General features: G+C 39.3%; 2 protein-coding genes across 4 annotated transcripts in view; one reads left to right on the forward strand and one right to left on the reverse strand.

Annotated features, from left to right (window-relative positions):
* The window catches only part of Mapre2 (microtubule associated protein RP/EB family member 2), a 153,711-nt gene extending 136,345 nt beyond the window's left edge, over positions 1 to 17,366 (reverse strand). The window contains exon 1 of one of the 2 annotated variants that reach the window (XM_005325577.3): positions 17,250 to 17,366. Coding sequence is in view for 1 of the 2 variants with exons in the window: in XM_021726542.3 (XP_021582217.1) it covers positions 15,769 to 15,792 (24 nt within the window). In the remaining variant the exon portion in view is untranslated. Of the gene's footprint in view, positions 1 to 15,768; positions 15,902 to 17,249 lie in introns of those variants that run through there. The other variant, XM_021726542.3, reaches the window with a different exon arrangement.
* LOC120886132 (uncharacterized) lies at positions 15,855 to 17,887 on the forward strand. 2 transcript variants are annotated; one of them, XR_005728847.2, is made up of 3 exons: positions 15,855 to 15,990; positions 16,099 to 16,168; positions 16,629 to 17,887. XR_005728847.2 is itself a non-coding variant. In XM_040273885.2 (3 exons), exons 2-3 carry the CDS (start codon positions 16,118 to 16,120, stop codon positions 17,066 to 17,068), a joined length of 546 nt encoding a protein of 181 aa, XP_040129819.1. In that variant the 5' UTR covers positions 15,861 to 15,990; positions 16,099 to 16,117; the 3' UTR covers positions 17,069 to 17,887. The 2 variants fall into 2 exon arrangements, 1 of the variants encoding a protein (XP_040129819.1); XM_040273885.2 differs by having other exon boundaries at positions 15,861 to 15,990; positions 16,099 to 16,223.
* The last annotated feature ends 5,636 nt before the right edge of the window (positions 17,888 to 23,523 follow it).

The following is a 23,523-nucleotide window of genomic DNA, read 5'->3' on the forward strand; positions in this document are numbered from 1 at the left end:
AAGTTTTTATATGAGGTTTCTATTTGTCTATTTGTTCACCATTCACTGAGCACATAAGAACAATTACTATCACTTATGAACAGCTGATATGCATCAAGTGCAGGGATAAGTACATCAAACACTGGCCCATTTACTACCCACCCCCAGCCATTTCTGTCTTATAGATGCATGAACTGAGGCTGCAGGCAGGACTGGGATTCAAACTTGGGTTTGCCAGACTTCGCAGCTGGAACTCTTAGTACCACCATCTTATACACCTGTCAAATGCCAACCGCCATGACAGATGCTGAGGCTGTAAGGGTGAACAGGACACAGTGCAGCCTTCAAGAAGCTTAAAGTCTAGTTGGGTAACAGCACATATGTTAATAATTACACCCCGAGTTAGTGGATGCAATGACACAGTGACAGGGAGAGAAGAACAAAAGGGATTTATGACTGCCACTATCCTGGGTGGTATGCAGAGTTTGAAAGTCATTTATGTTTTTCTCACTCTAAAAATTAAAAGAAAATAAGCATTTTATTTCTCAGTTTCCTCTATTGCAGTGCTCTTCAGACTTTATGACTCACTTGGGAATCTTGTTAAAATGCAGATTGTGATCAGTAGGGCTGAGGTGGGGCCTGAGATTCTGCCTTTTTAAAAACTTCTGATGCTGATGCTTCTGGTCTAGGGACCACACCTTGAGTTGATTTCTACATTGGAGCTCTTTCAAAAATTGCTACTTTGGCAACCTAACATGCACTTAAATGGCCCATTCAGCTGATCTCAAATCAAATAAACTCAATTATAGCTCAGACCTTGCAAACAGTGATGGCCAACACCAAAATTAAGGAGGTAATGTCCATCCTTGCTTGGTTCACCTAAAATTTTCTGGCCTCTCCTCTCTCTTCACATCTAACCCTTCAGTGGTAATGTCCTCAGCCAAAGCTCAAGATCCTGAGGAATGGTTCTCTTCTTTCCAAGGTGATATGAACTTAATTAACTACTCTGTGCAAATTCATTAGAGATGTGCTTATAATAAAATTTTGTTATTTTCTGCTGACCTGAATGGCACTTCTGAATCTTGTTACATGAGCACCCTAAGTGAAGCCACTGTGATGTTTCTTTTTGTAGACAACCGTGTCAGCTGAAGCCATCACACACACATATCCAATGTACTTGAAATAGGAGGATGTTCAGATGACTCAAAATGTGAGAAGCAAATAATAAACTAAAAACTTAGAAACTTTGCATCCATAACGGTACAGTACACTTGGACCATCAACTCTGCTTAAAAGTTCCAGGTTCAAAGTGACTTATAAGATTGCCTTAACTTTCTAACCACATTCCTAAACAATTCACCATTTCCTCTTTGGGTGCATTTCACATTTCTAGAGAGAAAAGAAGCGATTAGGAAAGACAGGAATCTTCAGATATGGTGGGTTATGTCCCCAAATTGTATTTATCAACTAGTTTTTGAAATATTATGCATCTTTCCATTGGAAACATGAAGTAGTTAGAGGTTAAGATCCTGATGTAATTTAGTATCCTTATGGGTTACAAGGACCTTTGAAGACCACCCTGTGAATCCAACTATCATCTGTAAACTTGCCTGGTATAAACAGCATTGGACCTACAGTAAAATTCCCTATGTTTGAGATTTTCCCAATGATGTGACTGTGGGCATGCTATTTCAATCCTGGGCTCCAGTTTTGATCATTTCCAGTAAAGTTTTATTTGTAGAGAATCAAAATTCTTTAGCAATTCTAAATTTCTACATAAATGGAAAATACATTATTATTATTATTATTATTACACAGTTGAATTTAAACCCATTGCCTTGGGCAACTGGAATAGAATGTCAAAGGGTCACGAATAAAATATTATCTACTTCAGGGAAAACCCAGTTAGAATGGGAGGGAATTCTTATTTTCAGAGGTCTTGAAGACATAGCCGTGAGGAAAAAGGCCCTAGTGTGTTCCTGGGGCAGGATCCTCCCTGGCCTCTGTGGATGCTTTGCTGCCCCTCCTATAGCATATGACGCCTTGGTAAACCACAGTTTAGCCGCCATTTCACCATCTAAGGTTGGCAGTCTAGCAATAAACAAAACCAGAACCCCCAAACCAACACTTTATCTTTTGAACTCAAGTGAAACTTCTTATTTTAGCTTTTTGTTGACTGATAGCTCACAAGAGTTCATAAGATCGCTGTAGGGATTGTATGCTTTGAAGGTATCACTCCACTTAACAGTGTTTAACTTATTTCTTTTGATTATTTTGGACCCTAGAGAAACTGGATTTTCTGCTGTCTTGATATTTTGCTCTTCCCCAACCCACAAGGTGATCCTTTTTTGCTCCTCATGGGGATGACTAACACATCCCCTGGTCATCCCCAACACATCCCCTGGTCATCCCCATCAAACAAACTTGAGAGCCAAGAGGAAGCTCAAATGGTTGCCAAACACTACCAAAAACAATTGATGATCTAAAAACTTGAAAACTTTTGTAATTACTAGGTAGCTTTTGTAGAAAAATCTCCAAGGCTGTCTTTTTTTTTTTTTTTTAATGTGGAGTTCCTGGTTCTTGTATTTTTTATTTTTTCCCACTTCTTTGATTGGTGAATTATAGTTGCACATATTGATGCATACATAATAACAACAACAACATAATTTGGCCAACATCACTCCCTAGCATTTCCCCGCTCCATTCCTCCACCCCCTGGGTCTGTTTCCTCTACTGATGTCCCTTTGATTTTTATGATATCCACCCCCACCTTTGTTTCCCTCTTCCTTTTTTAGCTTCTGCATATGAGAGAAAACATATGACCTTAACTTTTTGAGATTGATTTATTTCACTTAACATGATGGTCTCTAGTTCCATCCATTTTCCTGCAAATACTAGAACTTAATTTTTCTTTATGGCTAAATAAAACTTCATTGTAGGTGTGTATGTACACACACGTACACACACACACACACACAGACACTGTGGTGCGTATACACACATACACACCACGTTTTCTTTATTCATTCATCTGCTGATGGACACTTTGGCTGATTCCATAGTTTGGTCATTTGTGAATTGTGCTGCTATAAACATGGGTATGCATGCAGAGTAATATGACTTTAATTCTTCAGGGTAAATACTGAGAAATGGTATACATGGTATAGTGGTATATATAGTAGTTCCATGCCCTTTGTTTAATCTAGAAAATCATAGGAATAAGTGAGATGAACTTCAAGGTTGTCTGCAGCTCTAAACTACATTCATTCTACTTGGTATAAATTATGAAAGGCATATATCTGAGAATTACGTAGGGACTTTGTGAGATCCTCTGTCAGAACACACTGGGTCAGGTATTCAAGGCAGGTGGAACACAGCTAGCTCTAATCATTCCTGCCTTGAGCAGAAAGGTGTCAAAGAGGTGTGTCAGCAGAGCTCAGAGTGCTAGGACACTTTGGCCCACGCAGTTGCTTATCACAATCCCCTCCTGGTATGCCACTGGACATAAACTTCCAGGTAGGAGGACAGTAAGAGAAGCAATGAGTCCTACTTCTGGCCAATATTGAAAATGACAACTATCTTTTAGGTTAAAAGAAAAGCTTTGCTAAGGTTGGTTTACTCCCTGTGTCTTACATATATTTTCTGTCTGTCTCTGCAAGCTCTGATGTCCAGTGACTGTGAAGCAACAGGAAACCACGGGAAGCAGAACCTCTCGCCTCCACCTGTATTTTGAGGCAGCACCCTACAACATAAAGCTGGACCTGGCTCTGCAATTTCCTTGTCTTCCATTACCTCCAGCATACATGGCCTCATTTCTCAACCCAGACTGACTAATGGAAATAGGAACCATGTTAACCACCATGTAGACAGGAAAGCATGAGCCCAGGAAGGTTTCTGAGTAGATACTATTAAAGAATGTATCTGCTCTGCCAGAAATCACACTGATTCAGATTTTAAGGAGCTGTAATGACAATCTCCATTTGTTAAATGGACATTTAAACTTGTGAGTACCCCTGCCTATTCCAATTTAACCAAATAATTCAATGTTCTAGTGCATTATCAAAAACTACATATTTGTCTCATGCATACAAAGAAATTTATGGATTCTCCAAAGGAAAAAAATATATAGTTTTCATTGCATTTTTTATTCTATTTTATTATAAGATGAATGAACAACTACCTTTCAGAGTACTGAGATATTTTGTGGAGAGAGGATAAGTAAAGTTATGATAGTCTCATTCTAGTCATGAGACTGGAGGCCAAAGGTGAACCGAGTTGTATTGAATGGCACTTTTTGCACAGCACAAACTAGAGCCCCCAGGTCTCCTGACAATTTGTTCAAAATTGCCTTATTGTGAATAATAAGACAATAAGAATGTTATGCCTAACTTGCAAAAGGTTTTGAGTGAGGCTCATAGTTTAGAAGTAAAATTTGAAATTGGTCTAAGCAGGGTAGTTAGGGACAGCCATTCTTGATCTTAACTCCTGTTTTCTTCTGAAAGTTTTGGTACATATTGCTTCTTTCTCTTTCCCTGTCATTTCTTCAACCCTCATCTGCTGTGTTAAGTTTTAAATCTCTAGAGCCTCTACTCATGATCATTAGTAACAAACATTTGCATATGTTTTCAGATGGAGAAATCAAGGTGCAAAGTCTCTCCACCAAAGGCATATAAAATTATTAACTAGGTAATAATAAACAGGCTAGTAACAAAGCAAGGTTATTAGCCATTCTTTAAGATTTAAAAACAAAAAATTTACACAGCTTTCAGATTGCAAGAGCAACCCCTGCAACAGCACTAAGCCCCACAGAAATATATTGTTAAAAATTCTTTCCACTGGGATAGGCTATAATCCCTACAGGAAAATATGACTCAAATGGAGCTCAGCTTGATGTTACAAGGGCATAGAACACAATGACTGCTCTGCCCATCCTGCCTCACTTGCGTCAGATTGCTCAATCGGTATACTCTAAAGGTGTCAAGATGACTCTTACAAACCCCAACTGAGATTCCAGCTCTGGGCAAATTACCATGCATGGTATCTTTGCAGATAGACACTCAGATAAAACAGTTTAGGGCAGAAAGGCAACCTAATACACTCTTCCACAAAAGACATGAACCTCACTCACATTCACAAGTCGGCCGCAGCTGGTGTCCATGGTGATGGGCAAGCGCTGCACTAGACTCCAAAAGGGGGAAGAAGGCCACACATTCTTGAATATAATTACACTCCTTTTAGTCTTGCAGTCTGTGTGGCTGATTGTGAGAGCTGCTGGGGAGCAGTACCAGGAGCCTCTCGTTCCTTTCAAAGAAGGCAAACAATAGCCCTGTCGGACAGACAGACATTTCTTGTTTCTGGGCACAACTTGATTCCAAAACTTTAATCTGCCTCTTACTACTTCAAAACAGGGGCTAAGGAGCTGAGCCTGCCTTCCTCCCTCATTGTCCCCAAGTTCACAGAATACTCCTTCCACAATAAAAAGATTAAGCTCCCTATGTCTCAGGTGGGGTGTGTGTGTGTGTATGGGGGGTGGATAGCAGGGATCGAATCCAAGGTGCTTAGCCATCCCTTTATATATATATATATATATATATATATATATATATATATATATATTTTTTTTTTTTTTTAATTTAGAGACAGGGTGTGTCTGAGTTGCTTAGGGCCTTGCTAAGTTGCTGAGGATGGCTTTGAACTTGTAATCCTCCTGCCTCAGCCTCCCAAGCCACTGGAATTTCAGGCATACTTTTTTTTGGGGGGGGGGGCGTGGTGGTGCTGGGGATTAAACCCAGGGCCTTGGGCATGTGAGGCAAGCACTCTATCAACTGAGCTATATCCCCAGCCTCAGCTTTAATATTAGTTTAGAAATGTCAATTTTGGCTGCCTAAAATTTTATTTTTAATGCAGAATTACTGATGATTTTACTTAAAATTTTTTAAATTAACTTTTTTTTTTTTAATTGGTGTGATTTCCTAGAATTTGAAAACAAACATTTGGGAAAAAAATTGCCAAGAGTGGTTCACATTGAATGCAGGGCTAGATAAAATGTTATAGATAAGAGTCAGGACATGGTGACAAAGTCATGTCCTGAGATTTTACAAATATAAAACATAGTTTACTTTTCTTAAATGAAAAAGGGACTTGTATTATGATTCAGGACAAAAATAGCTAACATCTGTCAGTTTTTTTCCAGGCATTCTGCCATTTATCTTTTTCTAATCTAGTGTTCTTTACCTTCTCCTGTCCGGTGGCACAGAAATAACCATTATCTCCTCCCCTAAACACTTACTCAAATCTGCCAACTGATCAAACTTCACACCAAGCCTAAAGTGCAATTCCTCCCAGAGGTATTGGTATTTTGACAAGCATAAATATTTTAAGCAGAAGTGATAAAGTTTTAGCAGTGAGTTTTCAGATATTATCTGCAGAGAGGCATATGTATTTTCCATAGTAAAAACAGCAATGGAAGGGCACACATCTAAGGAACTGCACTCTAACTCCAGCACCTCATTTTCTAGCACAGGAGCGGACTCTTCATTTATAATTCATCTACAAAACAGGAGGTGGGAAAATGAGGAAACAATTCCCCAAACCGAACTCTTACCTCTCAAGTACTGTTCTAAGGCTAGGGGATTGGGAGCTGAGCAGACCACATCCAGCAACCAATAAGTGAAACACAAAAGAAAATGTCCCTGGTAACTTACTATATACGGGTTAGGGTGGGCCTGCCTGCCCAGTGGGCAGAGGCAATGTTAGGAAAGGCTTTTCAGAGCCAGCCTTTCTCAACGTTAACTCTGATAACAGACCATCTGGGGAGCTCACGAAAGGGCAAGATTCTGACTGAGGACCCAGATCCTGCATTTTTCGAGATGCTCCTGGTGGAGCTCATGCCATTAGTCTCTGGACCACACTTCCTGAGTAGCAAGAACCTAGGGGAAATAACAGCTGAGATAAGAGCCAGCCTGAGCTTGTATTAATGAAGAAAGTCATCCCAAGCAGAAAAGCTAGCAAAGCTACAGGAAAGACATAGAAACCCTATGCTGAATACAGAAATGTTTTAAATGCTAAGGGAACATTTAAGTGAAATATTGTTGTGGATGTAGACCATAAGAGCTCTACATAAACGTGAAGATACTTTCTGTAATAGTTGCATGAGGGCAGTAAGATTGCAGAGCTTCCCCTCACATCTGTTTTCAACCTTTTTCAGACTTTCATTGATTTTTTGTTTATTAAAACAACAAAAAGGCAACATGGTTGCACATGTCTGTAATCCCAGCAGCTTGAGAGGCTGAGACAGGAGGATCTCGAGTTTAAAGCTAACCTCAGCAAAGAGGAGGCACTAAACAACTCAGTGAGACCCTGTCTCTGAATAAAAAACACAATAGGGCTAGGGATGTGGCTTGGTGGTTGAGTGCCCCTGACTTTAATCCCCACTATCCCCCACGGCAAAAAAAAAAAAAAAAGTTAAATGAATTTCTTTTCTGTGTGCTGGGGTATTTTTAATAAATAAATGACCACACAGCCAAGTCGAATTTGAGGGCATATGTTTGGATAAGATAAAAATGCTACTTAATGATTAATTCCAATTATATAATCATGTGGTCATAAAAGCTACCTAAAAATGTATTTTAAGGCTATTTTATTTGTTCTTGCTAATAAACTTAGAAAAGAATGAAGGAGTGTTTGTATAGAATTCTGACAGAAAATAAAACATACTGTGTCTTTTGATAACTGATAAGTAATTCATTGCTTGGTGCCCTGGAGCATGTCACTGTTCCCCAGTTATAGGAAGAACCTGAAGTTTCTGAGGAGCTACATACCTGCAAGATGCATATTTTTGTTTGCTTGATTTGTGTTGCTGGGGATCGGGCTCAGGGCTTCACATGTGCTAGGCAAGTGCTCTACCACTGAGCTACACCTCCAGCCCTGCCCTGTCATTCTGTCCCAGTGCACAGATGCAACTGTTAAGATGAACATCACCTTTCTTCCATATTAGGCATGTTACATCCATTAATATTTAGTCAACTGCCAGCTCTATGTGAAGCAGATCACGAAATGACTTGATGATCATGTTATGAAGCGCCTCTCAAGATAATGATTCTATTGTCTCTATCTGACCTTTGAGACAGGTAACTCAGTTTGAAGGATGTGGGTGAAGGATGTTAAGTAATGCCTCTCAAATCACCCAGTTGGCTATAGAAAAACTCATGGTATTTGAAGGCCCTGCTCTAATTCTAGGATTCTTTCTACAATACAATACAATAACTTCTAAAACCCCCAGGCAGGCAGGCATAAAGAAATAAGGGTTTAAACTTATAAAGAATAATCTATTACTTAAAAAAAAAAAAAGTATTTATGCCGGGCATGGCAGTGCACACTATAAACTCAGAGACTTGGGCGGCTGAGGCAGGAGAATCACAAGTTCAAGATGATCCTTAGCAACTTAGTGAGGTCCTAAGCAACTTAGCAAGACCTTGTCTCCAAATAAAAAATAAAAAATGGGGGCTGGGAGTGTAGCTCAGTGGTTAAGTACCCCTGGGTTCAATCCCTAGTAACCCCCTGCAAAATAAATATTTAAAAAGTAAATTTCACAAGTGTAATTTGCAATTTGCCAGAGGCTCAAACTGGACAGTTATTATCCAGTTTTTTAAAATTTATTTTTAAAATACATGACAATAGTGGAATGCATTACACTCATTATTACCCGTATACAGCACAATTTCTCGAAACTCTGTATATAAAGTATGTTCACTCCAAATTATGCCATTATTCATGTACTCTTTTTTGCATTACAATTCTTAATAAACATATATACCACAATTTTTCATATCTCTGTTTGTATATAAGGTATGTTGACACCAAATTCAAATCTCCATACATGTATTTTGTATAATGATGACTCTCACATTCCACTATCCTTGTTGTCCAGTTTTAGAATTATGGAGAGATGCAATATTTATATGCTTTATCATATAAATATTTTGTTATATCAATTATAATATATAAAATAAAGAAGCACAAAGCTGGTGATCTTCAAACCAGGAAGTGTGGTCCACCTAATTTATAGGTTATTAATCAGGGACAAGCCAGAGTGCTGTTTATGACAGGCTGTCAAGTTAGTCTCATATGAGACTTTTACAAAGTTATATTTGTCACGTTCAAGGCCCTGGGATTGATCCTTAGCACAGGGAAAAAAAAATGAATTGAAGCCAAGCTGAGAGTGAAACCAACAGAGAACCTTACTTATACCAACAGGTTGTTCCCAGGGAGGGGCAGGTGGAGCAAAGAAGGAAGCATTTCTTTTGAGTGCCCTCTATTCTACTTTATGGAGAACTGAAGAAACTTGGAGAAAAAGGAGATACTGGTTTCTTGGTTAGAATCATGGAAATTTTTTTCTTTTTGCAGTGCTAGGATTGGACCCAAAGCCTTGTGCGTGCTAGACAAGTGCTCTACCACGGAGCTATATCTTCAGTCCTAATATTTTTTTTTTTTTTATTGGTTGTTCACAACATTACAAAGCTCTTGACATATCATACCCTAATATTTTTTTTTAATATCAAAGCTGATCGGATTTGAGATGATCTTTGAAAGGAGGAAAGTTAAATTAGGTGGTTGTGGTGCTTCCTCATCTCTAGCTTATCAGTTGTTAATTCACCAGATTTAAAAACAGAATAAACTATTCCTGATTTCATTTTCGTCTATGCCATCCAAATTAATAGTTTCAGATACTCTAGTAAAATTAAAAGGGATGGCTTCATTTTCTTGCTAATTCTCTTTTCTTCTACCTCTTTCAAATACTAATAGTCATTTTTGCCATGGTGTTTATAAGACGGTGGAAAGCAATCGACAATTATGAAGTTCCCCACTTTAACAAAAATAGTCAATGGAATTATTTCCTAATTTTAGAAAAAATTTGGAGAAAACTACATGTATGGCATAAGTCTATTAAACAAAATGTTTTTGGTAAAAATGGGAGATCTAGATTATTTCATGTGGACTGGTTCCTTACCCATCAGCACAACAGTTTCTCTCCTCCTCCCTCAGTTACTCATCAAGGAAAGCTAGTGTGTTGTCACCTCAGGAGTTAGTCATTTACATGTCATTACTATCAATAGTCCTAAAATGGGATTATACACATTTATGGTTATTTGTAGAAATGATTTAGCCAACATCAAGTACCTCAAAACACATATTAACAACGTGTTGTTTAATTTAGTGAAAAAGAACTTTTTCCACTTTTTCAGTCTCTAAATTGCAGGTGAGCTGATTCTGGAAGGGATTATAAAGACACCAGATGATCCTTGAATTCCTCTATTAGTTTAAGTGAAATTTATTTGCAAACTCCCAGTCATGACGTTAACGAGTCATCAAAAGAAAGTTCTCAACTGAAGGAACTTTTATGACAGGTGATACTTAGAATAAAAAATTAAGAAAAGTTCCTATCAATAGTCACTCTTTGAGGCTGGCGATGTAGCTCAATGGTAGAGCACTTGCCTAGCACATATGAGGCACTGGGTTCGATCCTCAGCCCCATATAAATACATAAAATAAAGGTAGTGTCCATCTACAACTAAAAATAAATAAAAATAGTTATTATTTAAAATATTTTCCTGGAATGTTAATTAATAGTAATTGTTTCAGTCTTGAGATTATCATTTGAATTTCTACTTTTGAATTTGGGAATTTTAAACTAAATTGCCCATGACATACTGTTAACCTGTAGTATGTTAGTGACCATATGTAGATCTTCTTATATATGTTTAATGTATACTTTAGAAAAGTAGTACTATGCAGCCATATCAATGTTTATAGCAGCACAATTCACAATAGCTAATTTGTGGAACCAACCCAGATGCCCTTCAGTAGATGAATGGATACGGAAACTTTGGTATATACACACACAATGGAACATTACTCAGCATTAAAAGAGAATAAAGTCATGGCATTTGCAGGTAAACGGATGGAGTTGGAGAATATAATGCTAAGTGAACTAAGCCAATCCCCCAAAACCAAAGGCTGAATGTTTTCTTTGATATGAGGATGCCAACTCATAACAGTGATGGGGGGGGGGAACATGGGAGGAATCTAGGAACTTTGGGTAGGGTAAAGGGGAGGGAGTGAAGGGAGAGGGCAAGGGGGTTGGAATGACAATGGAATGAGTTAGACATCATTACCCTAAGTACATGTTTGAAGATAAGAATGGAGTGAAAATACTTTGTATACAACCAGTGACTTGAAAAGTTGTGCTCTATATGGGTAATATGAAATGAATTGCATTCTGCCATTGTGTACATCAAATTAGAGTAAATGAATAATTTAATAAAGAAAAAAAAAAGAAAAGTAGTGCCATGGACTGAGGTTGTGACTCAGCAGTAGAGCACTTGCTTGGCATGTGAGGCCCTGGGTTTGATCCTTAGCATCACATATAAATAAATAAAATAAAGGTATTGTGTCCAACTACAACTAAAATAAATAAATAAATAATTTTTTTTTAAAAAATAGCACTATTTCTAAAAATAAGCAAGTTTTTTTTAATGTAATTTTAGTGTATAAAGTGACAATGAAAAATTTCTAAATTTGAAGACATCTCCCAGTTATTGCCTTAACACACCACAATAAGTAAGTGTACAAATGCCCTCATGGGTTGCAGAAATAGGAAGTGTCTTTTGCTAAATGTTCACTTAAGGATGTATTTTCACATTTTCTAGAACTCTGGAAACCATGACTAGGTAGTATTGCATTCTGCCATCGTGAACTTGTTCTTGTTCAGAAGTTTTATAGTTGACCCAATCACTAAACTCCATATTCTACTTTGAAATTTTCTGGTTTTGCTAAGTAAATATACAAGAAGAAGATGAAGATAAGTGCTTAGTTGATTTCTTTGGTAAGAAATTTATCTTCACTAAAGGGTAAAAAGTGATGAAGACTTTAAGTGAGCAAATGCTTATATTAAATCAGAACATGTTGAGTCACAGTAACTTAGAAGCCTGCAAAGTTTTTCATAAATATTCAGCAAATATTTTAGGTTTTGTGGATCAACAATCTTTGGTGCAACTATTCCATTCTGCTGCAGTTGCACAAAAACAGTCATAGATAAGGTGTAAAGAAATAAATATGGTTGTGGCCCAATAAACATTTATTGTGGACTCAGAAATTTGAATTTCATATAATTTTCAAGTGTCCCGAAATATTTTTCTTTGTATTTTCTTTTTAATGACTAAAACAATATAAAACCCTCCCTTACTTAGAGAGCCACATGAAAATAGATGGTGGGCCATCGTTTGGTGACCCCTGAAACAGATGAAACCCTGAGTTTCAGTTCAATACAAGGTCAATGTTTGTGTATGAAATTCATCAGCAGTAATTTTGGGGAAAGAAATTTTCCAGTAATTCCATTTTATGAAGCTCTTATATAACAAACCATAATTTTGAATACTCCTCAAACATTTTGTGGACTTAAGATTTGAAATCCTATAGATTTTTTTTCTTATTTCAGATTAAGAAGAATACATTTATTTTTTGCAGAGCTGGGGGTTGAACCCAGGGCCTCAAGCATGCCAGATGAGTACTCCTCCACTGAGCTCAGATACAACCCTTTCAATGTTTCAGATGTTTGCAGGTAAATTGTGGAGAAGAATTGGATTGTTCTTTGCGGTTCCCAAAAGTTCCAACAGTAAAGTTCTGCAGAGATGTCCCATGACTGGAATGTTTACAGAGGAACATTCAAGCATAAGTTGGAATACTCCTTAGAGAAGATATTGTACAAGGCATTTAAATTTCACTGGATGGTGGGACTAACCTTTAGGGGTCCCTAAAACAAAAGAGTTTATGCTTCTATAACTTGGGGAAAGATTTAAGAATATATTACCTTGGTTATCTAGATAAGAAGCTAAAGATGTTTCAGACTGGGATTGTCCTAATCCAGAGGTTATTTATGAGTAAAGTCAGTAATCACATGACATATGCGAATAGTTTTTCTTATTTTAAGGAAAGAGGAGATAATTAGAACTGATCTTGTCTAGCCAAAACCTCTAAGTGACACAACATAAACCCATACAATGTAACAGACATGGGAGAAGAAGTCAATAATCCAATATTCTAACCACAGTATTGCCACTTTGGATGGTCACTTCACTTTCCCCTATGTTATCTTGGAATATCATTTACCCAGTTGTTTAGACCAAAGGGCTCTATTAATTGAAGGTAATGAGACTGGGTGGTTCTCATCTGTTCTCAAAAACTTCAGAGCTTCTAAAATTGAGATAACACCCTTTCTTTCTGCCCCACCTCTCTGGGCTATTTGTAAATATCACAGAATTAGGCACATATCATCCTCTGATGGAGAGCTTCTGACTGATACGTGTTTATCTTACCAGTCCTGCTTTTCTAGACTGCACCTAACCTTTCAAATCTTAGACCTCTCCAAAAGGGGTAACAACTTTAGATGTGTACCCCCAGTCTGTTTTCTAAGCTGTACAGATGTGAGAATGGATACATTTACATTGTTATTTTTTTTCTCCTCTGGGAATTCTTATTAACATTTATTATTTTTTTTTTGTCAAGAAACAGCCAACTTCTAACTTCCAACTTGCCACTTTTTAATATGCTGGTTATTGAAATGTACTTTCTTTTTTTCAATTGTTATTGATGTTGTGCTGGGGATTGAATCCAAGGCCTTGCACATGCTAGGCAAGTGTTCTACCATTGATCTATCTCCCTAGTCCCTACTTGTCCTGTTTTAATAAGAGCAGAAGGCAGATGCCAATAAAAGCAGTTTAACTATTAACCTATACTGCAATAACACTCCTAAACTACTAAATTCCTCAAGGCACCCATAGTTGGGATATGTACTTTTTTCCATAATGAGAAAGAAGTTCTGTGAAGTGAATCCTTGATCATGAGGGTATGATTAAATGTTATAACAAATATCAGTTATACTCAAAATGCTAAGTTTGTGTAAAAATGGAAGTCTAAATTAACTATCATTTTATAGCACTTAAGAATTATAACAGGATTTTGCTTTCTTCATATCCAGAATGGATGTCTGAAAATTATAAAACTGAATGTACTTAGAACGCTTTGTTTTCCAATGTTTCTCCTCTCTTTTGAATAATCTTCAGTACACACAAGCAACATATATATCACAAGGGGTCTTGTGCATGGTTCTATGGGGACACAGACATAAAGGCCCCTAGTAGATAATAGAATTCCAAATAGGTGCTATAAGATAGGTTCAAATGATTTTCAATAGCAGACAATATTGAGAGCTTGCTATGTGTCAGGCACTGTTGTTCTCTTTAAAAACTGCTAAAGATACAGAAGAAAGCATTTAGGCAATGATAGAGTGATGATAATGTAGAGAGGAAGAGATAAAGAAGCTGAAAGTAATAAAAATAGGAAAAATAATAAGTTTATTCAACTGAATCTTTAAACAAGTTTTTTTTTTTAAGCAAGAAACCTTTGGTCAATAGCAAACTAATTTCATATGCAATGTTTTATGACCATTTTCTAGTTGAATAGCTCCATTAAATCATCTATGAACATATAAAGAATATTTGACTTTTTTGTATTAAAATGTGTTACAAATTCTCCCTTTCTACTTCACATAACTGAAATAACCCAAACCAGTTTACATTTTCTTCATTTTTAATGTGTCTTCCTCAAAGGAAAGTACAAGATGTCTAGTTGGCTTGGCTTGAATCTTCCTCTTAAAAGCAGAGAGCATTAGATGAAGCAGGGAGGATTGGGTGTTGAAAAAGGGAGCAGTTTTTACAAGCAGATTCTGATCAGACACTAAAATGTGCTTTCAATGGAGTGCAGCATGTGTATGTGTGTGTCAATAAGCAACTTGCTGTAATTGCTTCCTATTCACCGGGCTGCCTTTGGATTGCAGCCTGCTGACTCACCAGGCTGCTCTGGGTTTGTTTCTGCTGGGTTTCCCTGCTGCCTGCTACACATGAGTCATCACAGGAATGAAAGTTTCTAACCCGTGTTTCCCTTAACAACAGCACAGAAACCATGCATTGACAGTGAACTTGGATCTTTCCAACAACAACCAGACTCTAGGTGGGTAAGGGAAAAATGATGTGGTAGGTGTCACCACCAGTCAGGCTGCCTGATGACAGTCTCCTGTCCCAGGGTGTTACTCATCAGCACCCTAGTTTCATTGCTTCTCTCTCACCCACTCAAGTAGTTAAACTGGCATCTTGTCTTGCAATACCTCCTGCTGCTGGCCATTGAACTCTGCCTTTGCAACAATGGTTCCCAAAGTGTGTTACATGGAACTGTGTTACAATGGAATCATCTGGAGTTTTAAAATGTTTTGGCCTTCCCCCCCCCCCTCTCTCTCTCTCTCTCTCTCTCTCTCTCTTTCTCATGCTTAGTTCTCACCCCCAATCTGATCTAAATGGTTTGAGAGCTGATGTAGACGCCAGGATTTTTCAAAATTCCCCAGGTGATTCTAATATACAGCAAAGTTTGGGAACCAGTGGTTTGGAGAACCATTGCCTTTCCCATACGTCGGAAACATGTCAATTTAGTTTAAGAACCCTTGCATGGGCTCATGACTCCTTCCTATCTTAAAGCTCTACTGACAATAGCCCCTAACTAATGTCTTAGTTTGGAAGACAAGAAAGGCAGCAACCCAAGGGAGCATTTCCAGGAGGGACGCTCGCAAGGGCAAGGGCTCCTCCTTTTGCTTGCTAACCCCCGCCCCCCATTGGCTTGCTAAAACCTTCGTCAAATTTAGAGTCCAAGAAAGCATACCAAATGTTACTATTCTTCGGTTACCTTTTGATCTCCGTTTTGTTTCATCCCACAGTGTCCTGCTCTGCAAAGCTGTAAACCACGGGTCCTCTGTCTAGAAGCAGGTGCTACTCCGACCTCAATCGAGACAAGACTGCACGCTTCACCTGGTCTGGGACCGAACCTCCGCCTAGCAGCACAGCTCCAGGGCAGATACTATGCTAATCAAGAAAGTTCTTCCGACTCCTCATGCGCAGGCGGGCCCGGGTTTGAACACTTAACCCTTACTTTTGCATTGAATGCATTATAGTGCTTTCAGTGACCTCTTTTTCCTAGTGGGTCTGGACCACTTTCTTTTCTTTTTTTTTGGAAAAGGATCGGACCTGAGCAAGTGATGGAGAAGACCCGCTGGGAAGGGACGATCGCAGTGGCGGCTGGTGCCGAGGTGATGGAACAACTAATGTTCGGAATATTAATTACTCCACCGCGCTACTGGCCCGGTGAGGACTAGCAGAAGGGGGCTGGAGGTTAAGACAAAGGCTCCTCCTGATCAAATGGCTGCAGCGCCCCTTCCTGCGAGGTTTCATCTCTGCCCACCCCCCGCCCATGTCCCCGGGCCCTGGACTGGCAAAGTAACTCATGGGGTGACTAGATACCACTAGCTCTTTTGGTGTCTCAAAGGTCTGCATTATCAAACGCTTCAGGTTTAGAGGGGAGGGTCTTTATGCGCCCACCCCTTCTTCTGGCCCTTTGTGGGACTTCTGGCTTTGGCGCAGCCCCTGTAAATGTAGACCGGAAGAATTTCTTACCAAAGCAGAGTGGGTTTCATCCCTAACTCAGGGTGTTCCCTGCAAAAGAACCACTTAGCCGCAAAATAATAATCCGCTCCCTTTTCCACCCACCAGGGCTCTTTGGGTCTCGGGTGCCAGGAGCGAGAACTCCTATCGGAGAAGTGATGGGACTTTTCTCGTCCGGAGGGGAAACACTGGGGGCGACAGCGGAATCGGGGGCCGACCGGCACCAGTGCGCTGCACTTCCTGGTGTGTCCCAAAGTGCGCAGCTTCTGCCAGCGTCCCCTGCAGCTCTTAGCCCCCGGCGTCTCAACTGTCCAGCTTCTAAGGCTGTTCACTGCGTGCTCGCACCTGCAGGATCCCCTCCTTCACCGACGCCAGCTCCCCCAATCCTGGACTGCCCCAGCCCTCACCCCTCGGCTAGTCCACTTTCCTTCTGCCAGCGTGGCAGCCCCGATTCCCTCCCCTTTCTTGGGGTGCGGGGCGCTGGGGCCCCAAAAGAGAGACCGCCGGCGGGAGCGACGCGGGGTGCACCCGGGAAGGGAAGACACTGACGCCTGCACAACTTCTTACTGGTCTCGGGGACCCCCAGTTCCGCTCGCTGTGCAACCCGCAGGCTGCTGACCCAGGCAGCGGTAAGAGGTGCGGCTAGAACCCAGCTCGGGAGGGAATGAGCCAGGGCAAAGGGTATCTGGGTGCGCCAGGGCGGTACCGCTTTAAATGCACTTGACTCACCTGCTCCGGCGCGGTCGCCTCCTTCTCCTGCTGACAGCTGGGGGCTTTGTTTTCTCCACCCACTCGGCCGGGCGCGCTCCGCCCAAACCGCCGCACGTGACTAGCCGTCTGCCACCACCGCGGCCAGGCTAGTCCACTTGAGAGTCCAGCCAGCGCCCCCTGCCCTGCTCCCTGGGGCGTGGGTGCAGGTGGAGACCCCAGCTGGGGGAGGACCCGCAGGTCCAAGATGACTCGCTGGAAAGTGCTGGTTCTGGCCCTAGGAAGCGAGATTGAACTGGTGACAGGGAAGAAGGTGTCAGTGGTGAAAAGAACTGGGCTGATCTTGAGCCAGGAGGCCGGCGTGGCTTGCCGAGGGCTCGCGAAGGCTATGCCATACCGGGGTCCACACACCAACCCGAGTGCAGCTGCTCTTTACACCAACTGTTTGCGCTTATGTCTGGGGCAGAACTGATAATGAGGGGCAAACTGCTATATCGTGAACACCATTAATTAAACTATGCAATTCTAAGCTAAATAACACGATTGAAGATTTAATATTAGTATGTTTTTATTGAATTTTCAAATCTGCTTGTTGATGCTGTTGATATTTGGATTCTATTCAGAAAATAAAATCAGGGCTGGATAAGCTAACTCCGGAAGATTACTGATGTGGGCACTTGTCCATTTGGAACAGCACCTATTTTTAATGAAATGAATTGAGAAAATGTTCTGGCTTCAAACTCCAGCTCAGTATCTGTGGCTTTTGGAATTGATCCCGACCCTTGCTGCTCTTAATACTCTCCAGTGTTTGAAACAACAAGACATTGTTTTCCGAATCCTTCCTTTAGCCCTTGGAGAGCATACATTTACCTTTCCCCCAAAATTACTCCTCAGGGGGAAAGATGTATCTCCCCTAGTATTTATTAAACTGTAGTCTTCATAGTGAAGTGATTTAGCACCGTGCTTCCCAAACTTTACACAGGGATTCCCTGGAGATCTTGTTAAAACCAAATTCTGATTGAGTGCCTCTGGGGTTAGGCCTGAGATTCTGTATTTCCAGCAAACACCTTAGTAATGTCAGTGCTGCTAGTTCCAGGATTGGAACTTTCAGTAGCAAAGCTGGGAGCAGACTTTGGCATTGGTCCCCTATTTTGAGTCATGACTATACCACTTGCTAGCTGTGTGACCTTTGGCAAGTTTCTTAACCTTGAAGCTTCCCAGGCTGTAAAATCAGGATGATACTAACGACCACTTCATAGGATTGTCTTTAAGATTAAATGAAAACACCCATATACAGTGCCTAGTGTAGTGGCTGGTGCACTTACCAGGTTCAGAAGATATTGGCTAATGAATTCTCAAGGTTGTCCTTGAAGGGACAAAGCTGGCACAAAGCCCAAGTGCCTGTTAGGGGAGCAGTGTGTGAAGTGGGTACAGGCCTGAGATAGCTAGCACAAGAGCAATGCTGAATCCCTGCAGCATGCCAGGCACAGAGGACAAATTTGTTGAATAAATGCATGACAGTAATGCAGAGAAAATCATATGTGTCCAAAAAGTTCTTCAGTTTCTACTTGAAATCTTGATAAATTGGTTCTGAGGCATTGAATTAAAAATCATTTTGCTTTTTATTACAGATAATGTCCAGCTGCCTGCCGGATGTGCAATCCATTTTAATATCAGAGAGTAAATGGATTGTTAAGGAATAGGACATTTTTTATCCTCATTAAAAACCTTGAAATTTAAATTTAAATGAATTTATTAATGAAGATATGATATTCTTAGCTCTCAAAATGAATGGGTGTTGTCATTAGAGTTTCCATCTCTTCCTTTCTTGCTTTTCCTCCTTTCTTTATCCCCCAAATACAAATGTTTTCTGAAGTTCATTTCTTGTATTTTTTCCTCTGTGCTTTTTTGCCTCAGAAATTTTATTAATGTTTTATGTTCAACTTTAAAGTCAGTGCAGATTACTTCTGAATCCATACCAGTTTCTTAACCTGCTTTCAAGTCCCATTTTTTTGCATTTCCATTTACTTTCTATGCATTTCCACTGAATTTCCCATTAGCCTTTACTGTGTCTTATTTAAACTCCCTCCTCCCATAAAACTGATATTTCCTTGGTGATAAACCAAGATGACTGTGAGTAGCCCTTCAAGCTAATCCCAGGACCTGGCAAGAGTGTGGATGCACAGTATGATTTATCCCAGCTGCCTTCCTGCTATTCTCAAGTATTTCTTTAATACTTTGCTCCTTGGTGACTGGAGTCAACCATGTATCAACATGATTTACTGGTATAACAGTCATCTTCAGCAGCTGTGGACTGCTGCATAATGGTGATCAGTGTGAATTGAGTAAGAAATTGTATTGGTCAGGATAGGCTAAATTATGCCACAGTAACAAATGCCATCAAAATATCAGTGGTTTAATAAACCAAGTTAATTTTCTGCTCTTGTAAAATCTCCAGGGAACTCTTCATTCTCGCCTGCTTCATTCCTGTGACAGCACCTTGAATACTGTTATGGTTTATATCTGGAATGTCCTCCCAAAAGTCCATATGTTGAAGTCTGGATTCCCAGAACAGCGCAGTCCAGGGGTGAAACTTTTGGGAAGAGATTGGATCATGAGGATTCTAACCTCATCAGTGGATTAATCCATTTGATGGATTAATTTGAATGGACCACTGGGAGGAGGTGAAAACTATAGGCAGGTGGGGCATGGCTGGAGGGAGTTGGTCACTGGGGGTGTACTCTTGGGGACTATATCTTGTTTCTGGTTCCTTATTTACTCTCTGATTCCTGGCCACCACGGGCTGAGCAACTTTCCTCACTCTTTTCCCTCCTGCCAGGATGTTATGTTCATCTCAGGCCCAAAGCAGTGTTGCCTGTCAACCATGGTCTAAAACTTCTGAGACCATGCATCACAATACATTTTTCCTCCTTTAATTTGTTTATGTCAGGTATTTGGGGCACAGCAATGAAAAGCTGACTAACAGAAGCACCATTTCAGAGGAAGAGAGTATGGAGAAATGCTCACCAAACATAAGTGCTTCCACCCACAAGGGACACAGTTCACTTTTCACATCTCAATGGTCAAAGGAAGTCACCGGATCATTGTCTAACAAGTATGTACTTAGAAGGAATGGGAAAGTACAAATCTTGGTAAGTGTGAGTAATGTCTTCCACAGGAATCCATTTTATGTAGGAGGGATAGGGATAAAATTAAAGTGAAAACTGTCTAGCTATATTAAAAGACAAGCATATACTATCAGCTCAAGGAATGCACCATTACATGTGGTGGTATTATCTTTGGGGAAACATTAACGTTGTTGTTATGCAATATTATTAAGAAAACACTTAAAAGCAAAAAAATTTCAATTTGTCAGGGTCATTTTATGACTTATCCAAGCTCAGTTTACTCCAGGCATTGATCCTTTGAGCTCTTCTATGATATAGCTGCTGGGAAAGGTCTTCCATTTTATTATTCTCAGGGGAGCACACCAAGTGTTAAACAAGAAAGGGTATAGCAACATAAGAAAATGTTCTCCATTTTGTTGTTCATGGTGACACATGCCTGTAATCTTGGTGGCTGGGGAGGCTGAGGCAGGAGGATTGTGAGTTCAAAGCCACCCTCAGCAACTTAGCCCCAAAACAACTTTGCGAGACCCTCTCTCTAACTAAAATATAACAAAAGGGATGGGTATGTGGCTCAGTGGTTAAGTGCTTCTGGGTTCAATCCCTGGTACCTCTCCAAAAAAAAAAAATAGAAAAGAAAATGTTCTAATTTTAAAGACACTGGTGGTCATTCTCTATTTGAGGAGTGAATGTGTGTATACAAAGAACAAAATCTTTGAGATGAGATCAAAAGCTTTGAGGGTGGTATGGCCATAGACAGAATGAAATCATTCAGCAGAAGCAAATTGTTTCATGCTTTCTCATCATTATCTGAATTATACCCTTGACAGAAATTTCTTTTCATATTCATGAGAACATTGAAATATTGCTTTGTGAGTAAAAATCAGTCCACAAACAAGGGGAGCTATTACTGATAACAATGTGGAAAAAAAAAATCTTCTATTAACTGGGAGCTTTTTCCAAAGGCCTGAGGTTATGTCAACTCTACTTGCTATGTACATCTCCTAACATTTGACATACTTAAAAGAAATAAATTATTGATAAATGCTATAATTCTAGAATGCCATTGTGATGGTTCAGATATGAGGTATTCCCCACAAGCTCATGTGTGAGACAATGCAAGAACATTCAGAGATGAAATAATTAGGATATGAGAGGTCTAACCTCATTTATAGCTCAATCCACTAATAGGGATTAACTGGGTGGTAACTGTAGGCAGATAGGGTGTGGCTGGAGGAAGTAAGTCACTGGGAGTGTGTCTTTTGGTTTGATTTTTGCCATGCCATGATATCATGCCATGCTATTTCCCCTCATTTACTATTATATTATGATATAGTAAGACAACTATCTGTATCTATATCTATATATCTATACAGTATCTGCCCCTTGTTTCTTAAAGCTGCTAAACCCATGTAAACTCCTAAGTGATAGGGATGCTTGATGCATCTTTTGTTCTTAATATTTCCTGTCAAAGGAAGCTCTCTCTCTGCTTCCTAATTGCCATGTCCTACACTGTTTTCCTCTGTCACATCCTTCCACCATGATGTTGGGCCCAGAGCTATGGAGTTGGCCGATCTTGGACTCTGTAACTGCAAGCCCAAATAAACTTTTTCTTCTCTGAATTGTTCTTGTTGCATAAGCTGACTAAAATAGCCATGCAGATATATTATTTAGATATAATATGTTACTGGTCACTGAATAGCATTTTTGATCTTAAAAAATTTATATTGCCTCAGCCTACAGATGTCAGTGACATCTACTCCACTTTTAAAACATTTAACTCTTTATAAAACTATTCCCAAATATTTTTATGTAATATGACCACTTCTTTAAAGCTAGGAGTCTGAGGATTTGCATTATACATTTCCACAAATAACTAATGTAAGGGACTAAAAAGGAAAGGCAGGGTTTCATCAGTTAATGCTGTAAACTATTTGCTCAAATCCTTTTCATGTATCTAATTTTTACCTCTGGGTTCTTGCTGAGTTGCAATACTGCTTTAAATATAAATTATAACCTCAAGAGATATGCTACAGTGAACCACTTATAAATGTATTGGAAATACCATGTTAGACTGAGACAGAAGTGTTCATTACCAAGATATGATAGTGTTTATTAAGATGGATGGTAAAGGTGGCATCAGATGATGGTTCATAGGGATCATTGCCTTGCATGGACTCTAGCATCTATTAATGGAGTGTCAGAATAAAAATAGTCCCACTTTCAAAGCATGTATGTGTTCTAAGGGCCAAATATCTGTGAATTAGCAAAAAAGTATTATCATTTTCTAGATGAAATTCAGAAGAGAGCTTAAATAACTCACCCAAGTCCCAATTTCTAGCTAAAACTGCTGTCTCCATAAGGTAATATAGGATAAAACATGAAATTAAGCTTAATACATTATGTATCTTGGGATATAGACTAAAATGTTTACTGTACATCAAAAGAAGCAAAATATTACCTTGATTCATGCAAAGCTATTATGTGAACAGAAGTATTTATGATTTTATAACACTCTGAAAATAAACTCATATTCAAGACATAAATTGGATATATTTATTTTTATATGCTCATCAGAACAGATTAATAGAATCAATTTATTCCATAGTGTTTATATCAGTACATTCTGAAGGCATAATTAAATAATTTGTTGAAAGGCCCCAGGCTTTACTAATAAGTAACATATGGATTGACATTGTCTTCCTTACTTAACCTCTGTGTCAGACAGACAGGGGTACTTTCCAGGTCCAAGGAATTCTGAGGGAAGAGTCAGGATCCCCAACATGGAAGGGATGTCTTTAACTATTCTCTCTTAAAGCCAACTAAAATTTATTAGCAGTTTGCATATATTTGCTTAAGTGTATTTATGTATTACATTATCTAGTTGGATTAACTTACGCTTCACAAAAAGGACAAATTATTTCTAAAATTGAAGATAGCACAAATAATATAACTATTAATAAATTTTCACAAAATCCCTTGTAAAACTGATAGATGGTTGTGAAAAATGAGTAGTCATAGTTTCATAATCTCATCCAATGATATACTTCCTGTGTTTGTGTACATGGCTTTCTGTATCAGCAGCTCTGACAGCCATCAGCCTAAACACAGAAATAAACTGTACTCAGAACCAGATTTATCAGTGTCCCTATTGCAAGAAATATTTCCGT

The sequence above is a fragment of the Ictidomys tridecemlineatus genome, chromosome 13 (assembly GCF_052094955.1).
Source record: "Ictidomys tridecemlineatus isolate mIctTri1 chromosome 13, mIctTri1.hap1, whole genome shotgun sequence".
NCBI classification, from domain to species: Eukaryota; Metazoa; Chordata; class Mammalia; order Rodentia; family Sciuridae; genus Ictidomys; species Ictidomys tridecemlineatus.

Excerpts from the sequence above, each read along its gene's own strand:
- LOC120886132 (XM_040273885.2), top strand. The coding sequence starts at position 16,118 with ATGGAGAAGACCCGCTGGGAAGGGACGATCGCAGTGGCGGCTGGTGCC. Across the intron at positions 16,224-16,628 it reads TCCACCGCGCTACTGGCCCG|GGCTCTTTGGGTCTCGGGTG; the intron begins GTGAGGACTAGC and ends TCCACCCACCAG.